We start from the raw sequence: 19,080 nt of genomic DNA, 5'->3' as shown, positions 1-19,080 counted from the left end.
AGCATATGCAGTTTGGGGCACAATATCATTTGTGACTTTGAGAGATTTGAGAATCAGTGGAGAAGGGCAGTACTTTTCATGGTCTTTCTGTTTGGGATTATATTACTGGAAGTTTAGAAGCAAACGGAGGGAGTTTTGGTAATGAACTGGCAGGGTTAGTGACTGAAAATCATGATTGAAAACCTGATCTGCAGTTGATTGGGACATAGTTATGGGAAAGAAGCATACATATAAATAATAGCATAATAGGATTTGTTACTGAAGTCCAAATAAAGTAGAATAAGGCAAAGTATCTCTAGTGTCTTGATGTTCCATTTGATAGTACTTCAGACAAGTTTCACAAGGGAGGTGGTTGAGATTACTAATCTTTAGTACATGAACCAAGCAGTAGATATTTTATTTGTCATAGAAAGTAATTTTGGCCCATAAAGAAGGAGTAGAGACTCTTTAGTAGAAGAGAGTAGTTCCTCTTTAGTAGAGAAACATTTATGACAATAATTTCTTTGATTTAGTGCCAGAAGCTTTTTGAGAGGATATTCAAAGCTGTGTGGGTCTAAATTTCATTGTTGAAAACTGATAGCTGCTATACTTCTTTTTAATGACTGACTGAAACTCTTTCTGTTATATCTCCTATTGCTAAATTCCTAAAGATTAAAAAAGTGTATTTATAATAGTATTATGAGACAAAAGCTTTAATCTTTGGATTGGATAATACTTCTTTTGTGATATTTTCTTTTCCCACCAAAAGTGAGAACTGAATGCCTTGCCTTGGTACATCCCATTTCTAATGGAGGACAAGAAGTTATTTTCTTCAATGGCTGACTTCCAGAATTTCTGGCTGAATGTTCTTTGTCAAGTATATATTCCCTTCTCTAGGCCTTTCTATATAGAGCCCACAAACATCGTCAGTGTGAATGATGTCATTCAGAGGGTTAGCGACCATGCCTCTGCCATGAACAAGAGGATCCATTACTACAGCCGGCTCACTGCTCCTGCAGACAAGGCACTGGTAAGGGGCAAACATTGCTAATTGTCTAAGGTTAAGTTGAAATGAACAATGAACAGCATAAGCAAGGGAAACTCCCAGTGATTGAACTTTTTGCTGGCCATATTCCAAGGATGCCATCATGGAAAATCAAGATAGTAATTAGTACACATCTTACATCTCAGGCTAGCTCAGTCTTATCTAGCATGACATAGAGATTTGAAACAATCTCTCTATGTTGACAGTAGCCTAAGAGATTTGTTGGATTGAATTCTGCTAGTCCCCAATCCTAAGAGCTCTGAGGAGAATAAACTACTAAAGTACTTTAGTAGGTCATTGATAAATAACATAAATAATAACAGATCTGATTAGTCTGTTCATTTATTAAGTTTGAAGCTACAAGGGAAAAAAGTTCTTAGACGTTTTCTATAGGAGTGGGAAACTGAAATACAAACATATATAATATTTTGCTATTTAGTAATGTCCTTTTGTAGATCAAAAACAAGGGTCAAATTGCAGATTCTAAACGTTTTAGGCTTTGTGGGCCATATACTATTGCATAGTCTTCTTCACTTTTGGTTGTGGTTTTTTTTTAAGATTTCATGTATTTGAGAGAGAGAGAGAGCACCAGAGAGAGAGAGCAAGCACGAGTGAGGGGCAGAGGGAGAGGGAGAAGCAGGCTCCCCGCCGAGCAAGGAGCCCAGTTTGGGGCTGGATCCCAGGACCCTGGGATCATGACCTGAACTGAAGGCAGATGCTTAACTGAGTGAGCCACCCAGGCCCCCCTACTACTGTTTTATGATCATTACAAACATAAAAACCATTCTTAGCAAAGAGGCTGTAAAATAATAGGTTGAAGGCCAGATTTGACCATGGGCCATGGTTGTTGACTTTTGATCTTCTAAAATCTGTATTATTATTTTAGGATCAAAAATATGGGAAGTAATTTGGTTGCTTTATAAGAATCATCACATGTGAGATATGCAGAAACTTGAAAGCCTAAGGAAAAATGGAAACATTCTGGGAGGAAAAATGATATTTTTATTGATAATAATAAAAAAAGGAGAAGGGAACCAATACTCTTTAGATGTTTACTGAGGGAGGGACAAGGATTGGGATATCATTTGAACATAGATATCTCACTTAAAGTCTTATGAAGTATTAAGATCTCCTTTTGTATAACCAGAGTAATGACTTCCAAAATATTCTGGTCATTTTTTCCCCCCAATTTTTTCATTATTTCCTCCCCTAGGCCTTTATATCAGTACTTGTAGTAAAGTCTTAGTTCCATAACAATTATCTAAGCCCTCTGTGGAGTAGAAGTAATCCAATGTCTCTGGGTCTAATTCAGACCTTCTAGAGGCTCTACTTGTGGAAGCAAACTTCAGAGATACCAGCTGGGCCAGTCTATTCCTGAATGGACATTGTTTGCCTGGAAATTAAGTCAACATTGTACACCAAGTTGAATACCTCTTGTTAACTGACAGTGAGATGACTCTAGTAAAAGTATATAAACAGCGATCTAGAATTAACAGTAAGGCATGACCATTTTTTTTTTTATTTGACAGAGAGATAGAGATCACAAGTAGGCAGAGAGGCAGGCAGAGAGAGAGGGGCAAGCAGGCTCCCCGCCAAGCAGAGAGCCCAATGTGGGGCTCGATCCCAGGACCCTGAGATCATGACCTGAGCCGAAGGCAGATGCTTAACCAACTGAGCCACCCAGACACCCCAAGACATGACCATTTTTAGTGAATGTATGTATATATCCAGGCTCATTTCCTGAGAATTACAAAATTATTTTTCTTAAAAGGCGTTTAAGGGAAGAACAGTGTGAAACCACACATCTCAGGATTTTACGGAGTTGTGCCTTTTTATTTCTGAAAATTTCCTCATTTATCTTAATATTTTTATTCTAAAATGGGGAAGGGAAGAAAATTATTTGACTGCCAACATCTCCTAGATCCTTGTTAATAAAAATGTGGCCTGCACAGGCCAGCAATATTGGCATCACTGAGAACTTACTAAAAATGCAGAATCTCAGTCCTTACTCCAGACCTACTGAATCATAATTTGTATTTAACAACATCCCTGTGTCAGTCACAGGAAAATTTAAGTTTGAAAAGCACTGCCCTACGCCTGGGTGCTGGGTGGCTCATCAGGCTCTCTGCTTAGCAGGGAGTCTGCTTCTCCCTCTCCCTCTGCAGCCCCTCCCCCCCCCATTCTTGCTCACTCTCTTGGTTTCTCTCTCTATTTCAAATAAATATATAAAATCTTAAAAAAAAAAAAAAGAAAGAACGAAAGAAAGAAAAACACTGCCCAACATTACTGCCAAAGTATGGAATCCAATTCTCCATTTTGTCTGTAACTCTCTAGAATTTGCAACTTCTTTTTTTTCTTTTAAAGATTTTATTTATTTATTTGAGAGAGAGAATGAGAGAGAGAGCATGAGAGGGGTGAGGGTCAGAGGGAGAAGCAGACTCCCTGCTGAGCAGGGAGCCCGATGCGGACTTGATCCCGGGACTCCAGGATCATGACCTGAGCCGAAGGCAGTCGCTTAACCAACTGAGCCACCCAGGCGCCCTAGAATTTGCAACTTCTTAACCTCTAGCTTCTAATCCTGCCTCCTGTAACTTTCAGTTTTCACTTTTTCTGAACTTTGCTAGCCATCATGGTTTATCTCCTGCCTGATGCAGACATGGTCCTTTCCCTTTTTTCTTTTTACTCCCTTGAAGAAGATTATATAACTCAGACCCAGGAGGATTAAGGGTAAAAGAGAAGGCAGCAGACCCATTTCTATATATGCCTTTTTATCTCTCAGAAATAATTGTTTCCAAAGCCACACAAGGCATAGCATTCAAGACATTTTTTACCCACAAGCTACCACCAATTATATGCATAGAGAAGGACTCAAAACTTTTTCTTTTTGTACCAGTCCATATCCTGTCTACCTACTGAGGTTCAGTATTCCATCACTTCCTTGACATCTTCCCTAACTATTCTAGTCCCTGTTAATTTTTTGTCATTCCTGCAGTACAGTATCTCACAATTTTTTTCTCTCTTCTAGCCTTATCTAATTTCTTCATGTGTCTTCCAAATGGAATTTAAGCTTCTTAAAGTTGTGGACTGTATTTTTTTTTCTTGAACACTAAACCTAGCACCGAGTTGTAGATTTACGTAGTAGGTGCTAAATATAAAAGATAGTTGAAGGACGCCTGTGTGGTTCAGTCCGTTAAGCCTCCAACTTTTCGTCTCAGCTCAAGTCTTAATCTCAGGGTCATGAATTCAAGCTCTGCACTGGGCTGCATGCTGGGCGTGGAGCCTACTTAGAAAAAAAGGGGTCGCCTGGGTGGCTCAGTCAGTTAAACGTCCGACTCTTGGTTTTGGCTCAGGTCATGAACTCAGGATCGTGAGATAGAGCCCCATGGGGGGCTCTGTGCTCAGCGCGGAGTCTCGAGATTTTCTCCTTCTTCCTCTGCCTTCCCCCCCCCCACTTGCATGTGAAGGAAAGGAAAGGAGAGGAAAGGAGAGGAAAGGAGAGGAAAGGAGAGGAAAGGAAGGAAGGAAGGAAGGAAGGAAGGAAGGAAGGAAGGAAGGAAGGAAGGAAGGAAGGAAGGAAAGGAAGAAGAGAAAAGAAAAAGAAAGAAAATCTTTAAAAAAGAAAAAAGATCATTGATTTATACCAGTCAGCTACTATGTTTTTAACTACTATACTACTATATATGGGACTACTACATATTCCAAAGGACTGTTCTCAGGGAGATGGGCAGAATTCTATCTGGAGACTAATTTTTTCCCCCTCTCTAGGGAGGTAGAATTCAGAAGATATGTATGGGAGGTAAGGTGAGAGCTATGTGTATAAGAAAATGTATCTATTCAGTCATTTTGTGTGTCTTCAGCCTCTCTTGGTTCCTATCCTTTTGTTTATATATTCCATCCTTATATCCTTGCTTTGCCTTTCCTTAGGCTATGTTAGCTCACTTTTTACTTCTGCTTTTTAAATGCTTTTAAGTACATATCTCCTTTCTTTACCTTGTATTGATGTGTCATTTCTTTATAGTTTGAGTTCCCTACCTCTTTGCTAAAATCACCCTCACAGAGGAGTTCAGTGGCCACTTGATTCTTGAAATTCCCCTCACTTAAGACCCAGATTTCCTCCATTTAGAATTCTTTAATCTCACTCTTTGCTGACTCTTCTTTATTTCTCATGAAAATGAAGAGAAAAATATTTTGATAGTTGCATATTTTAGGAATTCATTGTTATTTCACATGAACATTTTATTGCTCTTATTCTTTAAACTCTTGGTTCTGGGGTGCCTGGGTGGCTCAGTCGTTAAACGTCTGCCTTCAGCTCGGGTCATGATCCCAGGGTCCTGGGATCGAGCCCTGCATCGGGCTCCCTGCTCGGCAGGAAGCCTGCTTCTCCCTCTCCCACTCCCCCTGCTTGTGTTCCCTCTCTCGCTTTGTCTCTCTCTGTCAAATAAATAAATAAAATCTTTAAAAAAAAAATAAACTCTTGGTCCTTTAGATTTTTTACTACATTTGGAAAGGGTTTTTTATATTCATTAATCAGGGATACGTGCTATTTGTTTGTTCATGATATTTAGAATTGTGTCTAGAGTCAGGTACTCTGATATTTAGAAAATATCCTACTTTACACATTTACTGGTTGTAGCATTTCTCTTATAACATTTCTTCTTTTACTAGATTGCCCCAGATCATGTAGTTCCAGCTCCAGAAGAGTGCTATGTATATAGTCCATTGGGTTCTGCTTATAAACTGCAAAGTTACACTGAAGGATATGGCAAAAACACCAGTTTAGTAACCATGTGAGTAAAACTTCTTTTTGGAGCATAACTTAAACTATATGTTAATGAAAATTCATGGTTATTTTAATTTTTGTCTTAATTAAAATGTTTAAAGAGTCAAATTCCATATTTTTACTGCTACTATTCTGTGTTTTCAGTTTTATGATTTGGAATACCATGATGGGAACATCTATATTAAGTATTCCTTGGGGCATAAAACAGGTAATATAATTTTTCAGCTTTTTCACACTTTTTGCCTGAATTTTTTTCTCTTTATTTGTAAGTTTTACAATAGAGGTTTTAATAAATCTATACAACATTTATTAAAGAAAATAGATAATTATATTCAATTTTATATCATCAGGTTTTTATCATAATTGTTTAGGGTATGGTAACATAATATGGTTGCATATGAATTATTCTAACATGATGATATATGTTGTTTTATGTTTGTATTTTTAAACAGGCTGGCTTTACTACTGGAATGTGTGTCATCATGCTGATGGGCATTTTAACACTTTATTGCTGCTACAGAGTAGTGAAATCACGAGCTATGATATGTAAGAGTTTGCCATGGTGAAAACAGAGTAACAGTTTGGGTATTAATAAGTACATCCTATTGAAGTAGATCACTAATGTGTACATTCCACATGTGTGTTAACTATTTTGTGCCTAAAGATTTACTTCTCTAATTCATAGCATTCAGCTGAACTGATATATCAATGAATTAGTGACTACCTTTGAAATTCAGAGAGGTTTATAGTTCTTTGCAGAATGCATTTACTTTGATGCTGATTTCCTTATAAGAAAAAGTATTAAGGTCATATTTTTAAAATAAAGTCTTTTCCAGAACTAAATTGAAAATTCTGTGATTCTGGGGTGCCTGGGTGGGTTGGTCAGTTAAATGTCGGACTCTTGATTTCGGCTCAGGTCATGATCTCAGGGTCCTGGGATCCAGCCCTACATCAGGCTCCTCATTCAGCAGGGAGTCAGCTGAAGGATTGTCTCTCTCCCTCTCCCTGTGCCCCTCCCCCTGCGCTCACTCTCTCTCAAATGAATAAATCTTTAAAAAAGAAAAGAAAAGAAAATTCTATGATTCTTATCAGGTAATGGTGACTTTTGATCTATCCTCTACCAAGAGATCTAAATGTTGGAATCTCCTAAAAGTAAAATGTAACAGAAAAATATGAAAATATGGATGTGTCCTTTTCGGTGAATTCACAAAGCTTAATAATACATTGCCTCTACTCATCTCTACAAATTCTACATCAGGGAAATACCTTTTTAGATTCTTTTAAAGTAATTTAGGACCTAAATAGACCTACATTATTTCAGTGAATCTTAGCAATTTTGAATCAAGAGATCAGGCTTTGTCTTCAATTTTATTTTATTTTTTTGGTCTCTATTAAGCAATGGTATGTTTTCTCTTAATTGTATTATTTATTCTTATCTCTTCCCATTTATCCTCAAGTCCCTTGGTGCTCTTATAGATCTGCTAAGTTCTTTGTATGATGTAGGCATTAGCCCTTTATCCATTATTTCTTGTCAATTTTCTTTTCCATTCAACATTTGAATGGCTTTTGTATTATATAAGTTTGTTTATATCTACCTATCTTTTCCACTGTAATTTCTGTTTCTTCATTTGATAGAAAGGAATAACCCTTCAAGGTCTACTTTTATATTGTCGTCTAACTTTTCTGTTATTTAATTTTTGAATTCTTAGCTCAGTTGTCTGAAATTGGCATGTGGTATAAAGTATGACTCAGGAAAACTTTCCTCCATATGTTATTTAAGTATGCCAAAGATTATTGGATAATATCTTCTGACTCTTACTCATGATTTGCTTAGCCTTGATTTATCGTTTGTTGTTACTAATTATAAAATACTATAATCTGTTTCTTTTATTATCTGTACTGTTTTGTTGACCTACAATTTTTTTTATGTGTTTATAATGTTTTAATTTCTGTTATGTCATTCTCTGGTCTAATATCTAGTGGTGGAATATTCTTAATATTTTGCTAAATATTTTGAGTTAATTGGGGGAATACAGATTATGATTATGGGAATATGAGTAACATCTAATTTTATTCTTTCTCTTATTTTTATCTAGCATCAGTGGATACCACTACCTGGGAATATCCAGATGTCTGCAGATACTATTTCGGCTCCTTTGGACAGTGGTCGAGTCTCCTTTTCTCCTTGGTATCTCTCACTGGAGCAATGATAGTTTATTGGGTGCTTATGTCTAATTTTCTTTTTAATACTGGAAGGTTTATTTTTAGTAAGTATCCATATCATATGCTTTAACAGTAGTTACTTTTAGATACAGTAACTACTGCAGTGTTTTAGTTTCAGCCTTAAATTCTGGACTTGGGATAAATAAAGCAAAAAGTCATTTGTAATTCTAGAAAATATAGTTGATTCAGTTTGTTTTAATATCATAGATATACTTTTATCCATTTATGAACTCTGTGTGTATTTGTGCTTTATATGTAAAAAGAATAAGGGGTGTTTTTGTTTTTGTTTTTCCTCCTAGGCACAGATTTCCCCCCCCATTGGGGTCATTATCCTATCCATTGAAAAAACATGATCTATGCTTATACCCACTCCCCGCCTCAGTTAACTATTATTATATACACAGTTCTGTTTTTTAGATAGAATATACATTCATAGAAACACATAAATCTTAGCCATGCGATTTTGATGAATATATCCATGTAACCCACACCTCTTTCATGAAACCATTCCATCTTCCTAGAAAGTAGTGATATACTTTTTAATTATAAAAATTCAAATTATTTGTTGCTATTATAAAATAACCTAATAAATTTTGGAATCTTTGTCTTGAATCTAGCAGATGTGTTGAACTCTTATTGATTCTAATTTTGTAGATTCACTTTGGATTTTATGTTTAGATAGTTATATTTCCATGAGTAATGAAAACTTCCTGTCCAGTTACTACTTTAAGTGATTCATACATATATACATACATTTATATTTGTATACAGATACCCTTATATTTATATATATATATATACAAACACAATTTATACATGTTTATATGTAGACATGTTTATCTTTTTTAAAGTATAAAGTTATGTAGATGCAGTGCTGGTAGACATCCTTATATTGTTCCTGTGGAAATCTTTCCCCATTAAATATTAAGTTTGTTGTGGGATATTGGTTATACCCTTTAGCAATTTAAAGATGTTCCTGCCGGGCGCTTGGGTGGCTCAGTTGGTTAAGCGACTGTCTTCGGCTCAGGTCATGATCCTGGAGTCCCGGGATCGAGTCCCGCATCAGGCTCCCCGCTCAGTGGGGAGTCTGCTTCTCCCTCTGACCCTCCTCCCTCCCATGCTCTCTGTCTCTCTCTCACTGTCTCTCTCGCAAATAAATAAAATCTTAAAAATAAATAAATAAATAAATAAATAAAAATAAAGATGTTCCTGCCTATTATTTTCTGAAGAATTTTATTAATGTGTACTGTATTTTATCAGACACTTAATACTCTACATCCCTTGAGATGATCATAAATCTTTTCTCTTTTATTTTTTTTATTATTATTTTTTTTTTAGAAAGAGAGAGTGAGCAGGGTGGGGTGAGGCAGAGGGACAGGGAGAGAAAGAACGCTAAGCAGGCTCCATGCCCAGCACAGAGCCCCACACGGGGCTCAATCTCACGACCCTGAGATCATGACCTGAGCTGAAACCAAGAGTCAAATGTTTGACTGACTGAGCCACCCAGACAACCCAATCTTTTCTCCCTTAAACTGTTAATATGGTAAATTATATGAATATATTTTTATTTAAATCATTCTTATATTCTGAGATAAACTTAGTTTAGCAGTCATGATGTCTGTTTTTTAATTTCTTACTGGATTTCAGTTTACTCTCGAGAGGAGTGGGGTTATTATTTTATTTAGAACCTTTGTGTCTTTTCAAAAGAGATACTAGCCTGTTTGTTTTGTTTTGTTTTTCTCATACTCTCCTTGTTGAGCCTTGGTATATTAGGCTGCTGTAACAAATTACCATAAACTGTTCGGCTTAAAGCAAGAGAAGTTTATTCTCTCACAGTCCTGGTGACTAGAAGTCCAAAACTGAAGTGTCACTAGGGAAGAAGACTGCTTCCTTGCCTCCTCCTAGCTTCTGATGATTGATTGTTGGCAATCCTTTTCATTCCTTGGCTTGTAGCTGCATCACCCAATTTCTGCCTGTCTTCACATGGCCATCTCCCCTCAGTGTGTCTTAGTGCACATTTTTCTCTCCTTATTAAAGATATCAGTCATTGAATTTAGGGCCTGCCCTAACCTGTATGACCTCATCTTAATTTGATTATTTCCATAAAGACCCTATTTCCAAATAAGGTCACATTCTAAGGTTCCTGTGGACATGGATTTGGGGGGAGAATATTCACCTTACCATACTTGGTGTCAAGGTTTTACTAGCCTTATTTGAGTCTTTGGCATCAGGAAATAAAGATTGATCACCTCCAATCTTATCACTAATAACCCTTGAAGATACTACAAAATCCTAGAGCACTACTCTACTGCTTTTATCTTGAGAAGCATACAGTGGAGGTGAATAATTCACATACTTAATTTACTTTATGACCTGAAAATCTAATCCAGCATTTTTTATCAACTCATTTAACTTTCACATTAAACCCTTTTTTAAGGGTTACCAAGGTTATAAAAGATTAACATCAAACAGAATAACTTCAGTCTAACAAGAAACACATTCTTACCCATTCTCTCATTAACTATAGAATGATTTGAATGCTCAGGTATCTGCACATGTTTTTTTTTTTTTTTAATTTCAAGCAGTCAGATACTTTTTTTTTTTTTCAAATTTTTATTTAAATTCTAGTTAGCATATAGTATAATATTGGTTTCAGGAGTAGAATTTAGTGATTCATCACTTACATATAACATCCAGTGATCATCATAACAAGTGTCCTCCTTAATACCCATCACCCATTTAGCCCATTCCCCACCCACCTCCCTCCATCAACCCTCAGTTTGTTCCCTATTGTTAAGAGTCTCTTATGGGTTGCTATCCTCTCTTTTTTTTTTCCTTCCCCATGTTCATCTGTTTTGTTTTTTAAATTCCACATATAAGTAAAATTATATGGTATTTGTCTTTCTCTGACTAACTTAATTTGCTTAGTGTAATACACTCTAGCTCCATCCACATCATTGCAAATGGCAAGCTGTCATTCTTTTTGATGGCTAATATTCCAGTAATATGTATACATACATATATGTATGTATGTATGTATACACCACATCTTCTTTTTCCACTCATCAGTTAATGGACCTTTAGGCTGTTTCCATAGTTTGGCTATTGTTGATAATGCTGCTATAAATATTGGGGTGCATGTACCCCTTAGAATCTGTATTTTTGTATCCTTTGGGTAAATACTTAGTAGTGCAATTGCTGGGTTGTAGGGTAGTTCTATTTTTAGCTTTTTGAGGAACCTCCATACTGTTTTCCAGAGTGGCTGCACCAGTTTGCATTTCCACCAACAGTGTAAGAGGCTTCGCCTTTCTCCACATCCTGGCCAACCTCTGTTGTTTCCTGTGTTGTTAATTTTAGCCATTCTGACTGGTGTGAGGTGGTATCTCATTGAGGTTTTGATTTGGATTTCCCTGATGCCGAGTGATATTGAGCACTTTTTCATGTGTCTGTTGGCCATTTGGATGTCTTCTTTGGAAAAATGTCTGTTCATGTCTTCTGCCCATTTCTTGACTGGATTATTTGTTTTTTAGGTATTGAGTTTGATGGGTTTTGGATACTAACCTGTTACCAGATATGTCACTTGCACATATCTTCTCCCGTTCTGCATGTGCTTTTTTACTTTGCTACTTCCTTTAGTGTAACTTAGTGGCACATGTGAGCAATAATTACTACATAATCTTCAGTCTATAAAAGCATATATAATACTTTGTAAAAGCTTTAAGTGATTCTCCAGCTAAGTGTTGCTGTTATAAGTGTTGGTTTTCCCCTCTGCAGGCTTTAGAACTTTATATAAGAAGTAACTATACTTATATCAATTAGTGTGAATAGAAGAAAAAAATTGTACACTTTATCTTGATTCCAGGGTTTAACTAAATTCTGCCGTGTGGGTAGATTTTTTTTTTCTTTAAATCTTCAATCATGTAAAAATTTTCCATAGTGGGAACAGTGAAGCCAATGACATCATTCCTGTAAGTAGAGGACGCTGAAAATGGTGAAGCTCTGTTAACAATGAAGCAGCCTTGGTTCAGTGTACTAGGTAGTATTACCACACAGTAGATCTTAAAAGATTTTATAGATCAAAGATTTTAGGGGGTGATTATGAATAAGCATCTTTATTTTGGTATTAAACTGTATTTTTTCTTTTAATTTTTAGATTTTATTCATCACATTAATGACACGGATGCTGTACTGAGTACCAATGATAGCAACCCTGGTGAGTAGTTTGAAATTTAAAGTTTAGCTTGTTTTTTTATTTTCCACTTGGCTTCAAAAGGAATTTAAGGTAGAACATATTGCTTTATTTTAGGTAAATTAATTAGTGCAACATCATTACCATTATGTTAACTGAGCCACTGTGAAATTGATGACAACCAATGTGTTTCAAAAAAAAACGAACTCCAGGGCGCCTGGGTGGCTCAGTTGGTTAAGCGTCTGCCTTCAGCTCAGGTCATGATCCCGGGGTCCTGGGATTGAGTCCCGCATCGGGCTCCCTGCTCTGCGGGGAGCCTGCTTCTCCTTCTCCCACTCCCCCTGCTTGTGTTCCCTCTCTCGCTGTGTCTCTCTCTGTCAAATAAATAAATAAAATCTTTAAAAAAAAAAAACGAACTCCATAAAAGGTTGTATTAATGTGAGCTAAACAAGATCGAGTTCATATTATACAATTCACAATTGTAGCTCCATCTATAGAATCCATGTTTGCCTATGAATAGTCAATACATATTTTTAAGAGTTTGTGTCTTTGCTAATTGTTTTGGAAGTCTAGAAGCATAGTTCTCAGGTTGTTAACTTTTTTAGACAATTTACTGTATTATTTACTAATATTTAAGATATACAAATCTGTATCCTGTAAAATAATTTCCTAATAATGAACAAAGGTTACTAAATGCAGAAAAATAAATTGGAAGGCCTGGCAAAAAAAGAAAATCTTAATTTCTTAGAAAAGTTTCCTTTAATTATTTTGTTAAAAATGAATCTTTGTGGCTTGTGGTTTTATCCACTATGGCAGTCATGAGGAAATGAATGTAAAAGCTAATGTAGGGGCGCCTGGGTGGCTCAGTAGGTTAAGCGTCTGCCTTCAGCTTGGGTCGTGATCTCAGGGTCCTGTGATAGAGCCCCAAGTGAGGCTCCCTGCTCAGCAGGGCGTCTGCTTCTCCCTCTGCCCCTCCCCCTCACTTGTTCTCTCTTTCTCTCAAATAAATAGATAAAATCTTTTAAAAAAAAAGTAAAAGCTAATGTAACCTTCTTAACAGTTACACTGTTAACCTTTAACATCACCTAAAGCTTTATGTATTAATGATTTAGATTTTAGAGTATTAGATTTCAGAAATACTAATGTATCTTTACATTATGTATTTAGATTTATGTGTTTAGATTTCAGAGATACTAAATTGATATCCTTTTGATGAACACATTGATCAATGAGAAGAAAATTCATTCTATATATATATATTTTTTTTTTTTTAAGATTTATTTATTTATTTAAGAGAGAGAAAGCACACTGCCAGGGGGAGGGGCAGAGAGTCTTAAGCAGACTCTGTGCTGAGCTCAAGCCCGACGAGGGGCTCCATCCCACCACCCTAATATCACAACCTGTTCCAAAATCAAGAGTTACCGCTCAACCAACTGCACCACCCAAATGCCCCTCAACATATATTTATTAAGCCTCTTATATGTCAGGAACTATTCTAGGCTCTGGGGATATAATGAACAGACAAAAGTGTCTCCTCTCTTAAAGCAAACCTTTCAATGTTTACTATTCAGTGTCTTACTTTGTTCCTTAATTAAACTCGTTAACCTGTGTTTTGTTAACACTAGCAAATGAGTGAGTGCAGTACCAGCTTTTCTGTGGACACACAGACACACACACGCACCTTTGAATAATTATATTAACGTATTTTGGTATAATTTTAAAACATATTCATAAGTTTCATGATTACACTGATGATTTGGAGAGTACCATCAGCAAAGGCAGTTTACTTTGCATTCTTCTCTTTGAATGATGTGTTAAATACTATGAAACAGTCCATCTCAGTTAATGTAAAATTACAGCTGACCTTTATTGGATACTTACTGTGTGCAGGCATTATTCTAAATATTTTACAGCACTTCTGTAAGGTAGATAATGTCAACTTCACTTCTTAGATAGAAAAACCAAAACACAGCGAAGTTAATGACTTGCCCAAGGTTACATAACTACTAAGTGACAGTCAAGATTCATTATTTAGTCAGTTTACTTCCACAGCCTGTGCTCTTTACCACTGTAATTATTAGCACAAGAAAAATTCAAGTTAATTTACTTCTGTCCAGACATAGAAGACAAAAGTATATGTTAAAATGCTAACTAAGCAAGAAAATTAAGTGTTTGGCTTTGTGGCATGCCAAATATATAATGGATAGAGAATAAAATTAGAAACAGAACTTAAAATGAATATATCATTTTCTCTTTGACTAGTGATGAGAATGATTGTTACTTATTAGGAGTATTTTTCACCAGCATTAAGAGTTCTTTTTAAAGGGCTGATTATTAGGAAAAGTACTATTATGAAATTAGAAACACAGAATGATTTGTATCCTCTCTCCTAACAGCAGAAATTGCCACTTGAAGATCAGTGTTAGGAAAAATATGTTTTACTCAGTTCCCAGTTCTCTGGATATAATCTAGGCTGTTAGGCTGCTATAATATGTGATAAACTTCCACGAGAATTATTCCAGATTGCTGAAATTCAAGATTCGTAAGCTATCAGCAGTAGTTAGGTTTTGGCAATACCATGTCATCTGTTTCAATGCTGTCCACTTTTTATTCCAAACCCATAGATTTTGTTTATTGTTAAAAGAAATCTGTTCTGAGGCGGCTGGGTGGCTCAGTCAGTTGGGCATCCGACTCTTGACTTTGACTCAGTTCACGATCTCAGGATTGTGAGATTGAGCCCCACATTGGACTCTGCACTGGGTGTGGAGCCTGCTTGAGATTATCTCTCTCCCTCTCCTTTTGCCCCTCTCACTTTCTAAAAAGAAAAACAAACAAACCTGTTGTTTGGCCTTCGTGTGGGTTATTAGCACAAAGGTAACAATCACCCTGAGTATTTCTTACATTATTGTATAAATAAGATCAAATACCATTTAGTCCAAAATTTTCTCTCTGGCAATGGAACCAAAAGATAGTTGGTAGGATAATTTTATAGCTTCCCATAGAAATTAAGGATATACCTCAGAATTTTCTAAGATTCTTCCACCTTTAATTATTTGTAAGTAAAAGTTTCCTAATGTGTTTAAATATAACCCTCTATTTCAGAAAGCAAAAACTTATTCATGATACAAGTTGAGTTTGGTAGAGCAAGTGTCAGTCTCTGGGGTAGTCATTTTGTATTCTTCGTGGTCTTCTCTAATCTGATGCTTTCTGTTGCAGTGATTTGTCCAAGTCCTGGGAGTGGTGACCATCCTGACAATGGCTCTATGATTTTCTATGCCAATGACACAGGACTCCAGCAGTTTGATAAGTGGTGGAATAAGTCCAAGACAGTGCCCTTTTACCTCATAGGGCTCCTCCTGCCACTGCTCAATTTCAAATCTCCTTCATTTTTTTCAAAATTTAATATCCTAGGTAAGCTGAGGCACTGTGTCATGGAGCTTCTGTGTAATAGAGTACACACTGGATTCTGTGGAAATATGATCTGGCTAGAGAAAGTTACCTACCAGGCCTGTTAACCTATGTTTAATTTGCTCATTCATATGTCACCTTGCTTTCTGTTTTTTTTGTGGAGTTTGACACAGAGAAAAATGTAGATGACCATTTCAAGTCCAAGTTCTTTTTTTTTAAAATATGAGTTATTAGATTTCCCATTCTATCCTTACTGAACCACAGTTCCTCATTTCTTTGGTGGGTACAACTAGAGGAAACAGATTAAGATTTCAGGAGGAGAGATCCAAATTGTATATTACAGGGATTCTCAATACTAAGGATTGGAAACATAAGAATTTACTAAGGGAAGTTATGGAATATTTTTTCCTACAGTTTCTATTTAAGAGTATAGCACAGAATTATCACCTAGCTTTCAACCTGGGGCATCATTCTCTAAGTCAACCTAATGAGGTTTATTCTGCTTTTGCTCTCCAGTGCTTTTCCTTTATTGGAATACTATTGCCTCCTTAAAAGAACAGACTTCTTACCGTGACCCCAGTTTTTCAGAAATTTCTGAAATCACTAAAAAAATTTCACAAATTTCTGCATCATTAAAGGAATGTTTTTGATCCCATCTTCATTTGCAGTACTGAACTTTAAGATGGCAAAAGGAACCGCCAATAAAAACTTAGATCTGGTTAACTAAAGATAAGGATAACATTCATAAAAAATTGATTACCCCAAATAAACCATAGGGTTTCACCTCCTCCCTATAGATCTGATCTCCTGGTAGGCAATGTAGAGTATAAAATAATTAGATTACTCATCACATCAAGGAGTTGGCTTTGGGCGTTTTCAGAAAACCAAAGGAGGAGGTAAGGATATTTCTCTATACCTCTCTGCCTTACAATTGGATTCTCTCCAAGACTGCCGCAGACACACACAGAAAATCAAGCATTGTGGTTATATAAGCTTTGTCCTTTTGTTTTTATCGTTTCTGAATCAGCTAATCTGCAAACGCACAGTGAGCTTATATAACTCGTTTGTGGTTTCCTGATTTGCTTGCCGACTTTCCTATGGAACAGATCTTTAAAAGTTAGCATATAGACTGGTAAAAATATTTGCTAGAACAATCACCAGACTTGTAACCAAGTTGATTATTCTCTACCTCCTTAAGAATATTTTGCTTCCCCCCCCCCTTTTTTTTTGGTACTTTCCCTTTCTTTTAAAATTATAGCTTCTTTACAGAAATTAGTATCTAATTCCTATAGAAAGAAACCTACTTGGATTTCTTGACTCTACTCCATAATGACTGGGCTTAATTCTTTAAAAGGAAAACTCTCCAACTTCTAGAATACTAAAAAATCTGAATACCCACTTCACCCTGTGTATGATTACCTATGAATGGAATCTGTAATATTGTCATCTAGCAGGTAGTACTGCCTAGTCAAACCCTAGATCAGATTGTTCATGGATTATTTGGCTTATCGCCTTTCTCAAATAGTCTTATGATCCACATTCACTACTTTTCTTTCTTTACTTTCTTATCATATAGTAAACGCTGTGACAGACTTTTCCAGCTTATACACCATCTCTAATATTTCCAATACAAAGAGTAAGAGTCAGTTTCATGTTGTGTTTTTTTTTCTCCTGTATAAGCTTACAGTTTTGTAATGAATTCTTTGCATGTGTCCTCCTCTTAACTGAGCTCTTAAATAAATTAAACAGTTTCGCATTCTTCAATATATGAGCTACCTTCCTCTAGTTCTTCTTAGGCCTACTGCATAGTATTTTGCTTTCTGAAAACTCATATTAACTTGTTTCTATTCTTTAGATCCCACCTGGGTTTTAGTGGGCATAATCAATGAGAGTAATAATTTTCCAAACTGTGCTGAGAATATAGAAACAAAGCTTAATTTTAAAATAGTCTGTAAAACATGCAAAGATGATAAATGGTTTCTTAATTTTTTCTCACAGGCACAGTGTCCGTTCTCTATTTGATTTTCCTTGTCACCTTTAAGGCCATACACTTGGGATTTCATTTGGAATTTCACTGGCTTGTGCAAACAGAGTATTTTGTACCAGGTAAGCTGTTTTGGCCAAATAAAAAATCAATAAATTACAAAAATATGATCTTTTAGCTAACTATTGTTATTATATAACAAATAATGTTATTTTTTATTTGATGAGCACTTTTTATTAATGCTATTAAGCTAAAAACAGGAGTGCAGTTAAAATTACTCTGCTTTTCTCTCAGGAGTAACCAAGGCCCTTTGTCATTTCTGCTTGAGAATTAAAGTTCAGTGAAGTTATAATGCAATTAAAAAATCAAACTCATTTTCTAGACTTTTCTGGGGAAGCATACCGCTAGAATTTCAGAAGCTTAGAATATAGTCATTGATAAACATATGTGGATAATACTGTTCATTAACATCAGTGTTCCCCTATTTTTTTTTTAATTGTTTCTCAGGCTAATTAAGATGGTGGTTATTAAGTGTTCCCTCCCTCCTTTTTTCTCTTATGGTTATAACTTGGCAATTATCTTAAGTTTCACCCAAATTCAGTGGATTTGGGATATGATAAAAGCACCATGAAGCAATGAATGGACAATGCTAAATGAGAAAACAGATTAGAAAATGGAAATGAGTATTATACTAGTATCCTGAAAACTCATAAGGAGAAAGCAGTACAAAATTTTCTTGTTGGTTTAGAAAGACGACTTTCCATTCTTCACCTGTTAATTCAGGTAGTCTAGAATTCAGGTCTAATTAGTATCTGGTGTTACTCTCTGAAGTCAACAATTAGAATTGTCTACCACTCTTTCTGTTTCTTTTGTTACAACATGCCTGGGTTTTCCAAGTCTATCGAGTTGTTTGTTGGAAGTTGTTTGTTACTATGGTTACTTATTTTCAGATCATCTGGGTGCATTAGCTTTGATTTTTTTATTTCTATAAGAAGCCCATATAGGGGTGCCCGGGTGGCTCAGTCGTTAAGCGTCTACCTTCAGCTCAAGTCATGATCCCAGGGTCCTGGGATCGAGCCCCGCGTCGGGCTCCCTGCTCTGCGTGAAGCCTGCTTCTCCCTCTCCCACTCCCCCTGCTTGTGTTCCCTCTCTCACTGTGTGTCTCTCTCTGTGAAATAAATAAATAAAATCTTTAAAAAAAAAAAAAAAGAAGCCCATATAGACTAAAAAGTCAGTGTAAATTCAGGATAAAGGAAATACTGGAGCCCGAAAAGCATCCTTCTCTTTCATATTGTATTTAAAATTGGATATGAATGAAAATGACCACTTTAAGCTAGTGCTTCCATTCATTGATAAAAATAGTCTAGGATGTCTTTTCTAAAATTAGGTCCATAGTGATTTATATTAAGAGTCTTAGTGATAAACATTTCTGCTAATAATAAGACATGAGAGAAATATGAAAAAAAGAGTAT

The 19,080-nt window shown here is 36.0% G+C and overlaps 1 protein-coding gene across 2 annotated transcripts in view; it reads left to right on the top strand.

The window, feature by feature from the left end:
- Positions 1-19,080, top strand: part of SLC38A9 (solute carrier family 38 member 9) — a 91,019-nt gene that overhangs the window by 35,685 nt on the left and 36,254 nt on the right. The window contains exons 3-10 of one of the 2 annotated variants that reach the window (XM_035014439.1): positions 877-1,009; positions 5,690-5,811; positions 5,949-6,012; positions 6,257-6,350; positions 7,901-8,071; positions 12,181-12,240; positions 15,433-15,627; positions 17,623-17,730. In XM_035014439.1, coding sequence (XP_034870330.1) covers positions 877-1,009; positions 5,690-5,811; positions 5,949-6,012; positions 6,257-6,350; positions 7,901-8,071; positions 12,181-12,240; positions 15,433-15,627; positions 17,623-17,730 — 947 coding nt within the window. Of the gene's footprint in view, positions 1-748; positions 1,010-5,689; positions 5,812-5,948; positions 6,013-6,256; positions 6,351-7,900; positions 8,072-12,180; positions 12,241-15,432; positions 15,628-17,622; positions 17,731-19,080 lie in introns of both variants that reach the window. The other variant, XM_035014440.1, reaches the window with a different exon arrangement.

This window comes from Mirounga leonina, unplaced genomic scaffold (assembly GCF_011800145.1).
Source record: "Mirounga leonina isolate KUSES-001 unplaced genomic scaffold, KU_Mleo_1.0 Mir_168, whole genome shotgun sequence".
NCBI lineage: Eukaryota > Metazoa > Chordata > Mammalia > Carnivora > Phocidae > Mirounga > Mirounga leonina.
This window is presented reverse-complemented; position numbering and strand designations above follow the sequence as displayed.